Source organism: Drosophila innubila, chromosome X (assembly GCF_004354385.1).
Source record: "Drosophila innubila isolate TH190305 chromosome X, UK_Dinn_1.0, whole genome shotgun sequence".
Taxonomy (NCBI): domain Eukaryota; kingdom Metazoa; phylum Arthropoda; class Insecta; order Diptera; family Drosophilidae; genus Drosophila; species Drosophila innubila.
Window position 1 is genome coordinate 12,632,157 of NC_047626.1, and position 18,860 is coordinate 12,651,016.

Consider the following 18,860-nt stretch of genomic DNA (forward strand, 5'->3'; position numbering starts at 1 on the left):
AGAATTCAATAGATATTATTCTTTGCATTTTAAACAAACAATACATATAAATGTATGTATATTTTTCTGTTGCTTTTTATACAATAACTAAAACAAGAACAACCAGGCGCAACAGTCGACAAACCACTGGCTACCGTCCAGTCTACAAAAGTTTGATAAGCAACAAGCAAAATGAAAATAATTAAGATGAGAATTAAACATTAAAAAATATTTATAAACCATTTAAGCAAATTATGGAGAAAGATCAAATACTTTTCAAATGATTCAAGCGCGTATGTGATAGTTTTTTTTGCAACAAAAAAATAATACTATATTTTAATACAAATTCCTTTTTTTGTTAGTTAGCTTTGAGTTGTACTTGAAAAGTTGAGAGAATATTATTTGAGCTGCTGCAAAATAAATACTCTACATATTTATGTATGTATGTATATGATATAAAGTGATAAAAAAATTTATTTGATGACTACTAGCAAACAGCTTTAGACAGGGATTTACAAATTATAAAAACAATTTTAAATATGAAACATATAATTGCATTAAAGAAGAGTTTAAAACAAAGTCAATGGTATAAACACCATACAAAACTTATTTTATAAATTATTTAACTATACTTATAACAATTATTTCTGTTGAAGTCAAGAAAAGCTTAAGAAGAAATCTATTAAATTACTCAATTTTTATGAAATAACGTTAAGAGAATAAATGTACCTAAACATTTCTCATTTCAATTTTGAAAACTCTTAAATAAAAGAAACCTTAAGATTGAATTAAATATTATTTTCAAAAATAAAACTTATCAAGTCAAATCTTAAAAAAATGATCTCTGAAAATATATAAATACACTCAGAGATCATTCACAAATGATTATTGAAGTTAATCTACTTGAAAAAAAATACGAGCAAAACTTTAATATTAATTTTCAAAAACTGTTGCGAAAAGATAGAAAAAAAACCGATGAAAATAACAAAAAAAAAAATTAAAATACAGATTATACACACAAAATATTAAAAGCATATAACAACCTATATACACTATATACTTGAATGTATGAATGTTTGCTTTTAAGCTCTAAGTAAATAAATATACCATGCATAAACATATATATATATATGTATTTTCCAAAACGAAATCAATTAAGTTGAGCAAAAAAAAAATATAAAGAAAATATATCGAAAAAATTAATTAAGTGATGATTTTTTTTTTTTGTTTATTTGTCAGCTTAGAAATCCAAAATATATTATGTATCCATTGCCTTATCCAAAAGTACTTATATACTTATAACCTACATAATACCTATATACTTGTGTATTTATAAGTATGAATTTACCCATTAAACAAAAATAGAAGACGAAGGCGAAAATTGATAATTTGTTTGTTGAATTTGCTATTTGAATTTGCTTTTACCTATTAGCAGCTTCGATTTAAATCAAATATACTTAATTATATATGCATACACATACATATATATGACTACTATATAATCATTAGTGAAAGCAAAATGCATGCAGAAAATTGTTAAAAAGAAAACAGAAATCAAATACAAAACACACAAATAAACACCTATACACACACGCTATAAGAGCTAAAACAATGGGGTATATTCAATATACGAGTACTCAAATATATATGACATCAAATCAACTTCAATATAAAAGATACAAATGCGTGCACAAAGATACAAAAAGTGCTGCGAACTACTTGCAAAAGAAAAGCAGACACAAAAATTTGTTACAAATAAAACAGAAGGAGAAGGGAAAACACAAATACACACACATATTCACACAAAATTGAATCCAAATGAATATTTAAAAAAAATTCAAAGAAAATGCAAAAAAAAAAAACATACATATATGTATTACATTTTATGAACAAGTCAAATCAAGCTTATCTCAAGAACTATTTCCAAAGAAAACTAAAAATCTATAAATTATAATAAAGGTATTTATGTGAAATTTTTCAAGTTGTTTTATTTCAAACGATTGCCGTTCTAATGGTATTTACAAGGAGGAACGCTTTAATCAAGAGCTTCTTCTTTTTCTGGCTCCTGGCTTTGTAGAATAGCTTGTGGACACTTGTGAAAAAACTGAAATAGTTAAAAGAGAGCATATCATGTTGTCTAACGTCCCTTTTACTGATTATGTTTGTTTGTATGGACATTAGAGGGGGTCAATTTGTATGGAGTAAAAAAATTAACCTATGATGAATTCTAAGAAGAATTGCCCACGAAACCATGGGTGTAAAATAAATATGGAGCTTTCACTTTTTAAGGAGAAGTTTATATACAACTTGACGTATAACTTCTCCTTAAAAAGTGGGTGCTCCATATTGATTTTAGACCCATGGTTTCGTAGACAATTCTTCTTAGAATTCATCGTAGACTACGATTTTGATAACCGCTTTATCGCAAAAAAAAAAAAATTGACCCACTCTAATGTACACGTACATATAAGTGAACTTACACGGAAACCTACATAATGAATGTTAAGAGTCCAGCTTTTATGGTCCCTGGGATCTACCCACTCACACAGACAGACAGACAGACAGACAGACAAACAGAGTAAAGTCGACTCGACTAATGATACTTAGTTTTTTATAGTCACCTCGTTCTGCCTATAACATAAATTCACGTAAATTATTATTGAAGGGTATAAAAATAGTATAGTCAACTTTATAGTCCTTGTGGGACAACAGACATTATCATGTGGCTCACCTTTTTATCTGCCAAATGTCCATTAAACGTTTGACTTATGCGTGGTCAGCATTTCAGCTAGTTGACAGTCAAATGAATTAATTCATCTACAACACCTGTATTGATAATGATTGATGAAATGTGGCACGGTTGCTGGTTGTGGGTAACAGACAAGTCTGTTGCCTGCCTCCAGCTACAGTTGACACTGACAGTTGCCGTCAGCGGGTCAAGTTCTTTGATAGACCTTGACTGGAAAATACGTCTGCAGCTTTAGCTTTCCCAATCCGCAATTTAGAGATTTACCTGCTGGGAGTACTACGAAAACTGCATTATCTAAATTGGGAAAATCGATTAACATTTAATTGTAATTAACTGATAAGATTAACGCACTATCTTGCCGAATATAAGCAACAAGTGGAGAGAGCTAGTCACACATTGGTCATGGACATTTTGGATGCGGTGGCGCCACTGTTGCGTGTCTCACAGTTCTGCAACCTGTGGCAATGGCGCCTGGACTCTGGCACAAGGCCACTGCAACGTTCCCGCTGGCTGGAGCTGTACAGTCTAACGGTTCTCTGCGTGTCCGTTGGCTACCTGTTGTACGGACTGTTTGACGAGAGTCGCACCACCGTCGACAGTGACAATGAGACGAGCAACATTGGCCACACGGTCGACTCCATTCAGCTGGTGGGTATTCGTGTGGCACACATCATATCGCTGCTGGAGGCACTGTGGCAGCGGGAGGCACAGAGTCGATTCTTTGCCCAACTGCGTGAGATTGATCGGGACTTTGCCAGCATGTTGCACGTTCAGGTCGACAATGACAAACTTCGGCGTCAATTGTCGCGACAGGGCATGTGGATGTTGGCTGGTTATGCATTCAGTCAAGGATTCATCATTGTTGCCAAGATGATCTCGCCTGATAATAATTTCCCCATCTATTGGGTTTGCTATCTGTTGCCGCTGCTCGTCTGTGGTCTGAGATATTTTCAGATCTACACGGCTGTCTCAATTCTTCACCAGCGTCTGGAGATGCTCCTCAATCTGCTGGAGTCACTGCAACTCAGAGAGTCGGAGCTACAGAAGCCCTATGCCTGCATGTGCATCAAGGAGGCGCTACAAATGCAAGTGGCAGCTGCTGCCTGCATGCAACGTCTGATCACCGCCAGGGTTCTCTATCAACGCCTCTGGCTGTTGGTTGGCCTACTGAATCGTTGCTATGGTCTCTCTATGCTCATCAATCTTGGCAACGACTTTCTGGCCATTACCTCCAATTGTTACTGGATCTTCTTGAACTTTCGGCAATTCGCCGCGTCTCCCTATGATTTCCTGCAGATCTTGGGCAGCACCTTGTGGACTACCCCTCATCTGGGCAATGTTCTGGCCTTGGCATTATTGTGTGAACGTGCTGCCTACTTTGTGAGTTGAAATCAGGGACCGTAACAGTTATAATTATACCCGTTACTTCAAAAATAAGTATTATAAAAGTGTATATTGTGTTCGTTGAAATGTATGTAGCAGGGAGAAGGAGGCATCTCCGACCCCATAAGGTATATATATTCTTGATCAGCATCAACAGCCGAGTCGATATAGCCATGTCCGTCTGTCCGTCCGTCTGTCCGTCCGTGTGAGCGCCTAGATCTCAGAGACTATAAGAGATAGAGATAACAAACTTTCACACACAGACTCCAAATGCGTTGGAGCAAGTCAAGTTTGTTTTAAGTTTTTGACACGGCCCCTTCCCCGCAAATCGCGAAGAACCACCACACCCACAGTTTTTAAGGTAATACAGTTTTTATGGTAATTAACGTTATCTATTAATATTATCTGTAATATCACTTAACTGCAGCAAGATCGGACAAGTAGAACGGGAGTAATAGCTAACCAAAGTTATTAATAAAGCTATTATTTCAATACAATCACCTAAAAGTATGCAGCAGATTTTATTAGATAGTAATTTCATTAAAGTACTTTTATATATATTGAAATAAGTAACGGGTATCCTATGGTCGGGATCTCGACTATAGTCTTTCCCACTTGTTTTTAATATTAAAATTATGACATATAAATTATATGCTGATTTTTATAAAAAGTTGAAAAATAACTATTAATTTAAGTTTATATTATATAAATTAAAAATAATAATTAATTTCAATTTTTATTATAAAAATCAAAAATAAAAATTATTTGTCAATTTCTATTATAAAAATTGAAAGATAAAAATTGAATACAAATTAAATGTAAATATCCTTTCAACCAAGTGGTGTATTTCCAAAAACTTAAAATATTTATGATGTGTGGCTCAATGCTTTTCATATGATACATTACACTACATTTAAGGTTGTATATTAAGGATATTTAAGGTATTTATATTTACACTCAATTTTTATTCTTCAATTTTAATAATAGAAATTGACAAATAATTCTTATTTTTGACTTTTATAATAAAAACTAAAATTAATAATTATTTTTAATTTGTATTATAAAAATTGAATTGAATTATTATTTTTAATTTTTTATAATAAAAATTAAAAATATCTTTATTTATTTAATTTTTTTATACAAATTTTTTCGTATTCAATTATTTTTAATTTAAAATTATTATTTGCAGTCCCTCCTTACTATGACCTTTCTTTTGCAGACAACGCGCTTAGCTTTAAGTCTCCATCACATCCGTGTGGATCTGCAGAATGACAGTCATAACGCTTTAGTGAGTTATTTCTATCTGCTTACCAAGTCTTCTATACCCAATCTCTTTCATTTCATTTCTTCTCATAGATCACACAGTTCTCCCTGCAGCTTCTTCATCAACGTCTTTGCTTCAGTGCCGCCGGATTCTTCAACGTTGACTGTACGCTGCTCTACACGGTAAGTGGACCTAAAAGAAGCAACTCAGCACAACATTGAGAAAAACTCGGTACTCCTTACAGATTGTTGGAGCCACCACAACGTATCTGATCATTTTAATACAGTTTCATATGAGCGAGATCAGCTTTAGCATCGCCTCTGCCGGCGAATAATTAAGTAACCCATTTCAGATCTTATCAAAAAATAAAGCCTAAGTAGCCCCTGTGCACTGCTGTAACAATTCGTAATAGAACTCAATCTCAAATATATACGTATTCGTCTAGACACGAATAAGTAAGTATTAGTAATAGACTTCCCACATCTGTCCAAGACAAAAGATCGCATTTGCGATCAAATTTGGACAATCCTACCAGTTAACACTTGAAGTGCCCCACATCATGGACTGCACGGGCAAGGACCCCGACAAAGTGCCTACCACAGATGATGAAAAGACTTTCAGCAACCCATCCATGGCAACAGCAACCACATCCATCGATGAGCTCAGCAGCGATGAAGATCTCTTTGAATTCCTCAGGGAAATTCCCATTGGCGACAGACATGAGCCGACAGCCAGCCCCAGTGAACAAACCATTACCATAAGCGACAGCGAAGAACCCATGGCCAGCTCCTCCTTTACACTCTCCTCAATCACAACAGTCCACAGTAACAGTAACAGTAACAGTAACAGTAACAGTGACAGCTCCAACAGCCTGGTAGCTGTCGTCCAGCGAAGCGAGTTCACCAAGCTCCTGATGCGCCTAGGCGAGGAAGGCGACGGCGATGCCAACCAGATCGTCATGGAGCTCCTCAACTCAACGAAGCATGCGGAAAGAGCCACCTCGGTGATCGAGCGCGTCTCGGAGAACCTCATGCTCCTACTGCGCACCCAGACTCTGGCCGAGGCGGGCATCATTACAGGCAACGAGCGATATCGCTCCTTCAAGAATGTCCTGCAAAACTATGCCAAGCTCTACGCGGCAAAGAGATTCATCGAGAAGCTTCCCATGCTCTGCCTCTCCTCCCCCTCCGAACAGGAGCTGGAGCAGCAGCAGCAGGAGCAGCAGCAGGATCAGGATCAGGGTAGGGTTTCAAATGAGAAGGAGCAGACATTGGCTCGCATGGTCGCCGATGAGGTGCTTCAGATTCCGGAGCTACTGCGTCAGCTCTGGTCCTCGCTCGAGAAAATGGAGTTCTTCAACGAGGATACTGCCTACAAGGTCTACTTGGAGGCACGCCGTCATCCTCAAGCCAAGATTCTTCGCGAACTGATGTTGACTCGCATATCTCGGGTGTATCTCTGCATCGTCAGCTCCGCTTCCTTTCTTGACTTTAGCGAGCAGGAACTGATCCACGTGCTCAACAACTGCTACCTCAGCGTCAACTCCGAGATAGAGGTGAGTGGATGATGCAGCATCTTCTCTTTATCCTCCAAGTATTCACTGATCCCACCACTTACCATAGATATTCCTCTCTGTCATCCTTTGGCTGGAACACAATTGGTACGACCGCAAGAACTGTGCAGAGCGAGTCCTGGGCGGAGTTCGCTTTGGCCTGATGCCCACCTGGTATCTCTACACTCTTGACAGGACCAATCGTTGTTCCCACTTCGCCAGGGTCATCTACAGCAAGGGAGTGCAGGCACTCTTGGAGAAGGGTCTAGAGTGAGTCGAACTCTACTTTAACTCAACTCTTCTTAACTCAATATCAATAAAATCCACTTTATGTTGTGTTCCCCAGGGAAGCGTTGGCTCTGCGTTCCAAGCACTTGCGCAATCCCAACTCCGTGGATGTGGAGGGTCCCTTGCCACGCGACTGGGTGGCCGATCCCGAGTGTCGCCATCATCACAAGTGCCATTGCGAGCGATTCGTTTATCCCACGTACGACGTATTCAAGGACTACTTGGCCAGGATCATACGGTGTGCTCCCAATTACTGGCGTACACTTCGACCTGCTCAGGAGGTCTATCGGAAGGTGCTCAAGTGCTGTGCACCTGCTTACCAAACTCCTAGAGGGAACTAGATGTTCCGATGATAACAGTTGTCTCATCTTTATATACCAATCACAACAGCTTCTAAATTCAATGTTTTATCTCTTTTGGCATGCAGTAATGCAAATTTTTTTAAAGTGCTTACATAAAAATTGGAAAACGTCAAAATGCATTTGTTTTTTGCAATTTTATTGTTAAAACCAGGGATCTAAAATAAAATTTGTGGAACAAATTAACAGCAAAATAATACATTTGGATGAATAAGAAGATTTCAAATAAACTACTTTGAATATTCTGAAAAATTGATTTTAATTCTTATTTATAATAAAATATATAATGGTAATAATAATTAAATTCTTATTTTGATTTTAAAAATTATAAAATATCACTTGTTTTGGCTATTTATCTTAAAAACTAAACCTATTACAACATTGAAAATAAATAATTTATTGAATTGGAATTGGAAGAATATACTGTTGGGTAAGGAATAGTTATAATTGATAAACCAAATTAAAATCTACCCTTTATTACGTTTTATAAAAATGATTTGCATGAACGCACGCCAAAAGAGATAAAACATTAAATTTAGCACTATGGTTATCGGTATACAGAGACAACTGCCATCATCGGTATATATCTAATTCCACCTGGGAGTTTGGTAAGCAGGCGCACAGCACTTGAGTACCTTCCGATAGACCTCCTGAGCAGGTCGAAGTGTACGCCAGTAATGGTGTATGATCCTATTGAGTCCTTGAATACGTATGTGGATAAACGAATCGCTCGTGGCACTGTGATGATGACCTCGATCGGCCACCCAGATCGCGTGGCAAGGGGCATCCACGGAGTTGGTGAAGCGCTGAACGCAGAGCCAACGCTTCCTGAACAACATAAAGTGGAATTATTGACATGAGTTGAGTTAAAGTAGAGATCGACTCACTCTCAGACCTTCTCCAAGAGTGCCTGCACCCTGCTAGATGAATGGAGTAACAACGATTGGTTCTGTCAGAGTGTAGAGAAGCATGCCAGGAACTCCGCCAGGAACAGTAATGTCATGCTCCAGCCAAAGGATGACAGAAGAATATCTATGAGTGGTGGGATCAGTGAATACCTGGCGAAGACAGAGGAGATGTTGTCATCCTCTATCTCGAGTTGACGCTAGAGTTGTTGAGCACAGATCAGTTCCCTCGCAAAGTCAAGAAAGGAAGGAGCTGACGATGCAGAGATATACCGAGATATGCGAGTCAACATCAGTCGCGAAGAATCTGGCTTGAATGACGGCGTGCCTCCAAGTAGACCTGTTGCAGGCAGTACTCCATTTTCTCGGCGAGGTCCAGACTGACGCAGTAGCTCCGGAATCTGAAGCACCTCATCGGCGACCAGCCAATGTCGCTCCTTCTCATTGGAATCCCACCTGATCCTGATCCTGCTCCTGCTGCTGCTGCCCTGTTCGGAGGGGAGGAGGGCAGAGATGGGAAGCTTCTCGATGAATCTCTTGCCGCGTATAGCATAGTTTTGAAGGACATTCTTGAAGGAGCGATATCGCTCGTTGCCTGTAATGATGCCCGCCTGCCAGAGTCTGGGTGTAAGCATGAGGTTCTCCGAGACGCGCTCTGATCACCGAGGTGGCTCTTTCCGCATGCTTCGTTGAGTTGAGGCTCCATGACGATCTGGTTGGCATCGCCGTCGCCTTCCTCGCCTAGGCGCATCAGGAGCTTGGTGAACTCTTCGCTGGCTACCAGGCTGTTGAGCTGTCATGTTACTGTTAGTATTACTGTTACTGTTACTGTGGACTGTTGTGATTGAAGAGTGAGGAGGAGCACATGGGTTCTTCGCTGTCGCTTATGGTAATGGTTTGTTCACTGGGGCTGGCTGTCGGCTCATGTCTGTCGCCAATGAAGTCGAAGAGGTCGTCAGTGGATGACGTTGAGTTTGGAATGGATGGGTTGATGAAGATGATGTCTCCATCTGTGTTTGGCACCTCTGCAGGGTCGTTGTCCTGGCGTTCCATGATGTGGGTGCTTGCAAGGACGACTGCGTGGATGCTTAATCCCACTGCGATTAAATCTCTACTGCGTGCTGCCCTAGATGGTTTTTCAAATGAGTACGTTTGGTTAGTTAGTGTATGCTATGTATCTGTATACGTATTTCAGTTTGGTGTGAACTTGACATAGAAGCTTTGAGAGATTTGACATGGCTGCAAGGCCTTGTCGATGCTTATTTATTAAACATGCTGATGGAATTCGAATTGAAGTTACATTGGGAATACAATTTGTGATTAGACCTTTGAGCAATCGTATATATTGTTGATCTGTCCGAGGACACAGACCTCGGTCTTTTCACTGCTTTCGCTTTGGCAGACGAGGCACCATTGGGCAGAGTTCGATTCCAGATAATCCATCGAGGCCAGAATCTTGTCTGCTTCACAACGAATGCGATGCGGAATTTTCCTATATTGTGACTGAATTGATTGAAGGGATTGCTGGAGCCATGCCCGAAGATTAAGTCTATCCTGTGGCAGCAGACGAAAGTAAAAGGACGAGTAACCGTTGGCCTGGAACTCCGATTGCCACTTGTTGCACAGCATCAAGTGCAGCAGACATCCGACTGTGTGCAACAGAATACAGAATATATCCATGCTAATGGTGTCCAGGGGAACGTCTCTCAGAATGCCATTCAATTCACCCAACTAAGAGAGTTAGAGATTAATTGTTTACCCATAGTTGGGATTATTAAAAGTGTTCCACTCACATCACGATGTTGATGTATGAGAATGGGACTCTCTCCACACTGAAAGACAATGCCCCAAAACAAACAGACGGCAACCGCCTTTCCCAGAGCACATTTCGTAGATATAAAGTTGGCAATATTCAGGATAAATCCAACGTTCGATCGACGACTTAGGTTAAAGTAGTTAAGTAGATTCTCGCTAAAGTAATGGACTAGCATCGGATCCAATGAGGCTTGTGCCTGAAAGGACTTCCTCAAAAGCACTCGACGTGCCTTCTTCAGTAGTTTCTGGTCATCCGGCAACAGGTAAATAATGCTGGCCAAAACCTGCAGCGTGGCCAACTCCTCGGCTTGTAGATTCTTGTCGCTCAGCTCCCACAAGTATTGACAAGCCTATATAACATAGAGAAATACATCAAATTTCTATATACTATATAAATACACTTGCTAATCAATAACTAACCTCATCCACTGGCAGTTTGTTGAGCTCGATGTCAATGCGCTCGTTCAGCGGCGAGTTTGTCAGTATATTTTCAAAACTATGCCAGGATAACGCCTGTACATTACTTGTAGCAAAAATCTCATCCAAAGTCATTTTTAGGTTGGATTTTTTCGACTTGTGTAACATATTAATATTATTTCCACACTAAATAAATATGTATGTTTATTAAAGTAAAAGCCCACATAATTTCAAATATGGCACTTCAACAGTGTTGCAAAACGCGTGCTGTCATTCAAGCGGTTAACAGGCACGCCGACGCAGTAAAAGCTTCTTTAATTTTCTTGTTTACTTCCTTTCTTTTGATTGCTCTTGATGTTGTACAAATTTGTACATTTGTACTGCTTTTTCTTTTTTAGTTTTCGTTATGTGGTAAAAATTTGACTTTGTAGAAATATTCACTGAAAAAACCATCAAAACATAATTTTTGGTATATGGTGTGTTCCCATAAACTTTGCTGACACCGTTGAGTCCGGTCCTGTCTTTTTTTTTTAAATTGTAAAAACACTTACATATAAACAACTTAAGCCACATGTATTATCGATCATGTAATCCTTTCTTTGAATTATCCTATTTGAATTTAATTTATATCAAGGCTGCAAGCCGCTTCTGAACCGAACTTCGTAGAGCCGGTTCATGAACCCAGCCCTCGAAATTATTTACTTTGCGAACCCGAACCTTAACCGAACCGCTTTCTAAAATAAAAGGTTCAGTTCGAAAAAAAAATAGTTACATACATTTTATGGTTTTCTAATATTACGCAATTATTTGAGACTTCGGAATAAAATAAGTCATATTTTTAATCTTCAAACAAATATAATTTATCATCAAAATTTGATTTATTTATTAAAAAAAATTTAATTTATTCAAAATGTAGAGAAAAGTGTATAACAATAAAAATATTTTTTTGTATAAAAGTGAACCAAGGCTCGAACCCAAACCTTGGGTTCAGGGGGTATGCAAACCAATTTGCCAACCAAACCGATGTCTTGCTCTATGGTTTGAACCGCCGAACCGAACCTGTAACAAAATTTTGGAGGTTTGCAGCCTTGATTTATATATAGTTTATAGTTTTTTTTATTTTTTTATTTAAAAGTTACGGAATAACACTTATTTTTATGTTTTAAAGTAACTTTTACGGTTAAAGATGTTTTTTTTTCACAAGTTTCAAAAAAAGTGAAATTTTAATATAATGAATCTAAGAAGATGTAAACTTGTTTCCGCATTTAACAAGGAAATTGTTCAAGGTCGGTCACAAATAAAAACTGCATTTTCTACTCGTAAATATTAAAAGTTGTAAATTTACTAATAAGTAGTTAATATAAACAATATAATAACAGAATTGAACTGATAACTAGAAATGCCTTACTATCTGATCTGAGCGCGCAGTGCAATGCTGCTGGGAATCTCAACATTGTTGACCTGCAGCAGCTGCACAAGATTACGGACAAAGTCCTGTGAAACCTTCAGCTCATCGTCAGCCTGCAGGCGATCGTATAGATCCAGTGCTCCCTCGTAGTTGTTGGTCTTGACAAACTGATTGAGGAGCATGTCGTAGATGCGCTGCTCATCGATGGACCGTTGAAGTCCACGAGCACCCCTCGCCAGGCGCAGCAAGGTGCGAACGGCGCCCTCCTGCCCCAGGTGCTCACAATTCTTGAGCAGCTGCTCGTGATTCAGCCGGAACTCTGGATTAATAATGAGACGACGTAGCTGCGTCTCAGTGCCGGATTCGGCAAGTGCCAGCAGCAAGGCGCTATTCATGTTGACCGCCCCATGGACACGGGTAACTGTCGCCGTCACATTCGCCAGATGCTGTTGGGCGGACTCCTTGGTTGTGGCTGGAAAGCGTGCCAGTGTCGCCTCATCGCCATTGCTCAACTTCACCAGCAGCGACATCAACTCGAACTGCAACGGCGTGTGCTTGTGGCGTGTGGCAAGTCGTTGAAATTCCGCCACAGCACCGTCCAGATCCCCGCGCAGCAGCCACTCCCGCAGCACGGGACCCAGGAGCGCATTGTGTGCCTGGCAATAGCCAAGTTTGCGCAGGAATTCGAACATTTCAAATGTGCTGGTGCGACCGGACTCGGGAAGCGGCTCCTTGGCGGCCAATTGGGCAACATTGTTGAGCAGCTGCCAGACGTTCTTGATCACATAGTCGCCGCCATTGATCCGCTGCTGTTCCGCTCGACGTTGCAGCAGCTGCTTGGCCTCATCCAGCTGGCCATGATGCACCAACAAGGCGGCATAGTCAATCAGCTTGTGCTCGTCTATCTGGAAGCCTGCAAAGTGGAGAGACAAGTGTAAATGAGATGGAATCAGTTAGATGATGTTGGATCACTCACCTGGATAGGTTTTCTGCAGACGCAGCAGACTCTGCTCGGCACGCGTCAGATTCTTCAGCTTGATGTGCAGATCGAGGATGGCGGCCAGCATGCCGGGACTGATCTGGACATGCAGCGCCTCACACTTGGCTTGCAGCTCGAGGGCACGCTCGAGACGACCATCCCGCACACTCAGCTGGAGGAGGCGACGGAGTACGCCGCGTGTATTCAGTTGCTTCGCCTCCAGCTCAATGAGATGACACTCCAGCTCGTCCAGGGACATGTCGCGGGGATGCTTAATGAAACCACCGCTGGCAACGGCATCTGGTGGCAGAGTAAGCTCTGCATTCCGCATCTTTTGCAGCGTCTTGGCAATCGATTGTCGTGTGTCCACATCACAGTTGGTGGCCATGTTGAGCAGCGACTCCGCCGCTGTCGGGGACACCTTGAGCTCGTGTCGCTGCAGTTCGTGGAGGAAGCGCAGCAGGGAGTCCGGCTCCTGGCGCAGACGCGACTGTGCCGCACACATCTGCAGCAGCAGCGCACCGACAAAGTCCTCCTGGCGTTGCAGGGATCGTTGTTGCAGCGCCTGCGTCAGCTGGGCAAAGGATGCGTAACGCTTTGTGGCACGCAGGTGCACAGCCAGTGCGGCCAGTGGTGCCACCAGCGTCGAGAGCTGCAGCCGTGTCGGATACAGTTGCAGCAGCTCCAGTGCCGGCGACACCTGCTGCTGCTGCAGCAGTTGGATGAGCACATGGGCCATCGTCTGCGAGGCACGCACGCCCACATCGTCCAGCTGCTGCAGTGCCTGGCGTGGCTGTTGCAACGTCTGCCACAGATTGGGCAGCACATAGAGACGCAACGTTGGCTCATCGCACTCCACCCGCAGTCGCTGCATCTCGGCCAGCACACGCAGCACGCCACTCTCGCCCTCCCGCTTGTGGTGGTGCAGCAGCAGAGGCCAGAAGTAATGCGGACGCAGTGGCTCCCCAGCCGCACTCAATGCCTCCAGGCAGCTCAGTGCCACCGACGGCTGACGACGCAGCGCCAGCTCGGTGAGCACCTGCAGGGCGCGGGTGTTTTGGCCACGTTCCCGCAGCTGGCCGGCAAACTGGAGCATCTGGTCGAGGGGCGTGTGGGCGCGGAAGAGTTCGTGCAGCAGCAAGGAGGCATAGCCATCGATGTTCTGGTTCTCGTTGTAGCTGGGAGATGGCAACATCGCCACCAGTTGGATCATCAGCTCAGCCTGCTCCCGATGCAGCAGCTGGATGCAGAGACTGTTGATTGCCGGCGGCACATCCACGTCATTCACATACTCCTTGGGCAGCTGTGCAACCAGCTGTTGCATCAGCTGAGTGTCCACCTGCTGACAGCTGAGCACAGCTCGCAGCATTTGCAGGAGCTGCGGCGCATTGAACTGATCCGCATGCTGCTTGAGAAGATCGCGTGCCTTGTCCATCTGACCATTCTCCACATAGGAGACCACACACAGGGCTTGGGTGCTGACCGAGGGAGGAATGTTGGCGGCCAGCATGCTGTTCAGCACATTCTTCACGCCAGGCAGATCTCCACTGCGGGCATGGCCCAGGAGCAGGGCATGAAAGTTGCCCTCGGTGAGGGCAAAGTTGAGTTGCCGCATTTCAGCCAACAGTTCGGTGGCTTGCCGCATATTGCCGCTTGCCCCGGCCACATCCAGCATGGCACTATATAAAGACGCATCCGGTGCTCCATTGTAGGTGGCAATCTCGGCGAGCAGCGCCCGATGATCTGGCAATGCCAGCTGATTCTGGCGCAGCATCTGCAGCTGTGTGTGATAATGAGACAGCGTCGGCTGCTCCACCTTCAGCAGCTGTGCCCATATGCGGCGGAAGAGCAACAATCGCTCCCGGCTCGTCTGCACGGGCAGCAGTTCCGGCACACAGGAACTCAGCAGGAAATGCAGCTGGGCTGCATTGAGCGGAGAAGGAGGAGAAGGTTCTGAGGCAGCAGTCGCAGTCGATTCCAGCTGCTGCAGCAGACGCTCGCAGTGCTCGAAGCGGAAGACACTGTGTTGCTTGTAGTACGTCTCCAGCTGTGTCCACAGATCCTCGACACTGACTTTAACTGTGTGCTCCACACTGCCTCCGGATTTGCCTGTGCGTTTCTTGTGCGTTGAGGTTCGTGTGGAGGCAGCTGTGGTGGCATAGCTACTGCAGCTACTCACGCTTGGCAGCAGCGTCGTCCTGCTCCTGTTCCTGGCCATTGTCATTGCATAACGCAGACATCCATGCGACGTTGGCGTCGCCGTCGACGTTGCAGCTCTTTGTGCAGCAGCCCGCAATGAGACGCGCCAGCACACATTCTGCAAGAGCTGTGTTCGTAGCATGGCTATTGCCAAAGTGAATACTTCCCAAAAGTATTCAACAAATCCAAATCCAAGCAGGCGTAACAGCAACAACAACAGCTGAGCAAAAAATCAACACGCGCGCCGGCAAAAACAAGTGACGATTAGCGATGGAACATATCCCATTGCAGCTACAATAGTATCGCATTATAATAATCGATATATAACATCATCATAATCGATATTTTACAAATATTGCTCACACTGCCGTCATATCGATACTTAAAAAACAGTTGAATGCAATATTGTGAATTCCGCAAATATGGATTTTCAAATAATTTGATAAAAATATGGATTTTTTAATAATTTGATACAAACAAAATATGAAATAACTTAGCTAAATTGACATGCAAAACTCACGATAGCGCCTCTGAGAAAATCGTAAACATTGAAATCGCACAACTGCAATTCTAGAAGGAATAGCTATATGATAATATAAAATAAGCTGTATTGTTTACAAAACACAAATAACTGATAACATGACTGCTGAGTTGAAGTGCGAGGGTGGACCGAAAATTCTTTTGGCTAAGTATGAAAAGGCCACTTTTTTATTTTTGCTATTTTTTACAAATATAATCCTTCAGCTGATAGTACGCCCAATTTACTGAAGTTTGGCCCCACTGTTTAATTTGTACGAATTCTTATGTTCAACAACTATGGAAAAGTTCGTAAAAACGTCTAAACTGGAATATCGATCAGTCATTAGATTTCTGTTTTTGAAACATAAATTGAACGATGAAATCAAAATTGAATTGGACAATGTTTATGGGAATTCTGCACCGTCGATATCAACAATTAAATACTGGACAGCAGAATTTAGACGCGGACGCACGAGCATTCTTGATGAGGATCGGCCAGGACGTCCCAAATATTCTTAAATCTTAATCATAATCACTCGTATCTTGATAAGTTTATTGTTATTATATGTAACAAAAATGAAATCTTGGCGTTTACCTAACGTACAAATAAAAGATATAAACAACTTGCATTTGTTAGGGAACAATATTATAAACTGATAAAACTAACACGTAGAAAAGGCAAGGGTCGAGCAAACGTTTCTGTGAGAGACCCTATCATAATTCTGTAAAAAAGGCTAGCTTAAAATTAAAATATAGCTTAAACCAATATAATTTAAAACAAAAAAAAAAAGGAAACTCTCTGTATGCCGAATCTATAAGTAAATTGTCCTTGAAATTGTTTTCTTTGTGAAAGAAAAGGCGGCGTGTCAAATTTTTTAAAGTAACTAGATATTCGTGAGTATTACAGGAGTAGCTAGCTAGCTCTTATAGTCTCTGAGAACGGACAGACAGACGGTCACGGCTATGTAGACTCGGTTGCTTAGGCGGATCAAGAATATATACACTCAGGGGGATCGGAGATGCCTCCTGCTGCCTGTTACTTATTGTAATTTTTATCTAAAGGGTCTTTAAAATAGTTATTCTCTGTATAAACATACTTATATGTACATAGTTTCACGAGATTTTGATAAATTTCTAAAAAGTTTATTTGCTGTATTTTGATATGGTTGGAGGAATCTTAGAACTATATAAAATCGGCTTTACAATTTGCTGTTTATCTTCTTTCGCCTGGCAAAGGCCATTATCTGGGTGCGATAGGTGGGACCGAGGCGCAGCTTGTCCAGCTGGGAGCACTCCTCTGTGAGTGCATCGAGGAGTGCTTGTCGCCAGGGCTGCAACAGGAGGCGCTTGGTGGCCATTAAGGAGACGGACGGCAGCTTGGCATGTTGTTCCATTCGTGACCAAAAGTCCTGCACATTTGTCACCAAACTCGCCACCATGCGATGATGCAGTGCAGCCTGGGCATCCAGGCGCTCTCCAAACAACAACAGCTCGGACGCCTTGCTGCGTCCAAGGATCTGTGGCAGCATCCAGCTGGCGCCACCCTCGGCACACAGACCCAGCTGGGAGAAGGGTGTCCAGAACTGTGCGGATTCAGTGGCATAGATAATGTCGCATAGCGAAGCAATGATGACGCCCAATCCCACACAATTGCCCTGAACCAATGCAATCAGCACCTTGCGATTGAGCAGCATCTTCTTGACCAGCGCCGTCATCACAAAATTGCTGGCCTTAAAGTGTACGTCCAGTGCCTGATCCCCATTACGGCGCTGCAGCGCCAGAAGATCGGTCAAGTCATTGCCCGATGTGAAGGCCACCTCGTTGCCCGTCAGCACAATGACACTGATCTCGGAGTCCGCATTGGCAATGTCCAGAGCACGCAACAGCTCGTAAATGGTGCGACGTCTCAGAGCATTCTGCACTTCAGGTCGATTGAATTGGATAATTAAGAGGTGACCGCGACGTGTAATCAGCAGCTCCTTGAATGTCTTGAAATTGATCGCGGCAGCTGCTCCACTCATTGTGACGTTGCAAACCAGACTGAGCACTGATCACTGATCACTGAGCATTCCAGCAATCCCATTCCCATTCCACTCTCTTTACGTGTACGAGTAGTTCTCGTCTTGCCCACACATATACATATACAGACGTGTATATGTATTTATGTGCATGTGTACTCGCTAGAGTCAACAAACAGGCTTCGGCAAATAGTTGCCGATTATCAGACATCGTCGAGGAGGTCGCGGCCTGCTATCGCTGCTGGGGTGATCAAAGTACACCACATCTCTCTCTCTCTCTCTCTGCCTTTCCTTCTCCATTCATCAGCCACATCTTTGGCAAGTTGCCCAGGCACGAATAACAACAACTTTGTATTAATCCGAGCAGTGCATTACATGAGACAACCAAACAGAGCTGCCGATTCAGCATTTTCCGAAATGTTCTCGTATTTAAAAACACTTTATCAGAAAAAATATATCTAACATGCAGCCTTCTTGGAGTAGTTCTGTTAAAAAAAAAAAACACTATTTAAAAAAATAAAATATCAGGGGTGCCACATAAAGCGAAACCAACCGAAAATCTCCCAAAACTCCATACATTTTTGGGAGATTTTCCCTTGGTTTTGACTTCTATTGCACCCCTGTATAAAACATCCTTGTTTAAAAAAACCTATCATTGTTTCGTTCATTCATATACATCTGTTAAAATCAGAGCTGAAAAAACTGATTAAAATATAATTTGATTAAAATATTTTACATCTTCCAAATTATTTAATTAAGTTATTTGAGTATTTCGACATTAATGCTTAGTTGAAATTTTTGACTAGAGTTTGAAAATGCTTCAAAAAAGTCGAGTATATAAAAATAAATATATTATTTAGTCAGGAGGCGCTGATTAAAAATGAACTCAGCCTACTCAGCTCAAAACTATTTGTCCTGTATTACTATATGTCATCATTTTTTATAATTACATCCATTTTGTCGCACTTTCTTTTCTGCTTCTGTGGTAAGTAGTTGGCATCACTGATTACAAATGAGAATGCACTG

General features: G+C 42.1%; 5 protein-coding genes across 5 annotated transcripts; 2 read left to right on the forward strand and 3 right to left on the reverse strand.

The window, feature by feature from the left end:
* The first annotated feature begins 3,130 nt into the window (after positions 1 to 3,130).
* On the forward strand, positions 3,131 to 5,709 carry LOC117786473 (putative gustatory receptor 2a). The gene is made up of 4 exons (XM_034624758.1): positions 3,131 to 4,108; positions 5,331 to 5,399; positions 5,468 to 5,557; positions 5,620 to 5,709. The coding sequence occupies exons 1-4, from the start codon at positions 3,131 to 3,133 to the stop codon at positions 5,707 to 5,709; spliced, it is 1,227 nt and encodes a 408-aa protein (XP_034480649.1).
* Positions 5,710 to 5,874: 165 nt separating this feature from the next.
* LOC117786355 lies at positions 5,875 to 7,696 on the forward strand. Its single transcript, XM_034624563.1, has 3 exons — positions 5,875 to 6,930; positions 6,998 to 7,197; positions 7,274 to 7,696. The coding sequence occupies exons 1-3, from the start codon at positions 5,935 to 5,937 to the stop codon at positions 7,554 to 7,556; spliced, it is 1,479 nt and encodes a 492-aa protein (XP_034480454.1). The 5' UTR covers positions 5,875 to 5,934; the 3' UTR covers positions 7,557 to 7,696.
* A 2,028-nt stretch (positions 7,697 to 9,724) lies between these two features.
* On the reverse strand, positions 9,725 to 10,846 carry LOC117786502. Its single transcript, XM_034624803.1, has 3 exons — positions 10,715 to 10,846; positions 10,273 to 10,644; positions 9,725 to 10,210 (listed from the first exon to the last, which is right to left on the reverse strand). The coding sequence occupies exons 1-3, from the start codon at positions 10,844 to 10,846 to the stop codon at positions 9,800 to 9,802; spliced, it is 915 nt and encodes a 304-aa protein (XP_034480694.1). The 3' UTR covers positions 9,725 to 9,799.
* Positions 10,847 to 12,025: 1,179 nt separating this feature from the next.
* Positions 12,026 to 15,557, reverse strand: LOC117793732 (leucine-rich PPR motif-containing protein, mitochondrial). Its single transcript, XM_034634112.1, has 2 exons — positions 13,096 to 15,557; positions 12,026 to 13,032 (listed from the first exon to the last, which is right to left on the reverse strand). The coding sequence occupies exons 1-2, from the start codon at positions 15,437 to 15,439 to the stop codon at positions 12,119 to 12,121; spliced, it is 3,258 nt and encodes a 1,085-aa protein (XP_034490003.1). The 5' UTR covers positions 15,440 to 15,557; the 3' UTR covers positions 12,026 to 12,118.
* A 1,380-nt stretch (positions 15,558 to 16,937) lies between these two features.
* Positions 16,938 to 17,852, reverse strand: LOC117793840 (enoyl-CoA delta isomerase 2, mitochondrial). Its single transcript, XM_034634263.1, has one exon. It carries the CDS (start codon positions 17,835 to 17,837, stop codon positions 17,016 to 17,018), a length of 822 nt encoding a protein of 273 aa, XP_034490154.1. The 5' UTR covers positions 17,838 to 17,852; the 3' UTR covers positions 16,938 to 17,015.
* Positions 17,853 to 18,860: the final 1,008 nt, after the last annotated feature.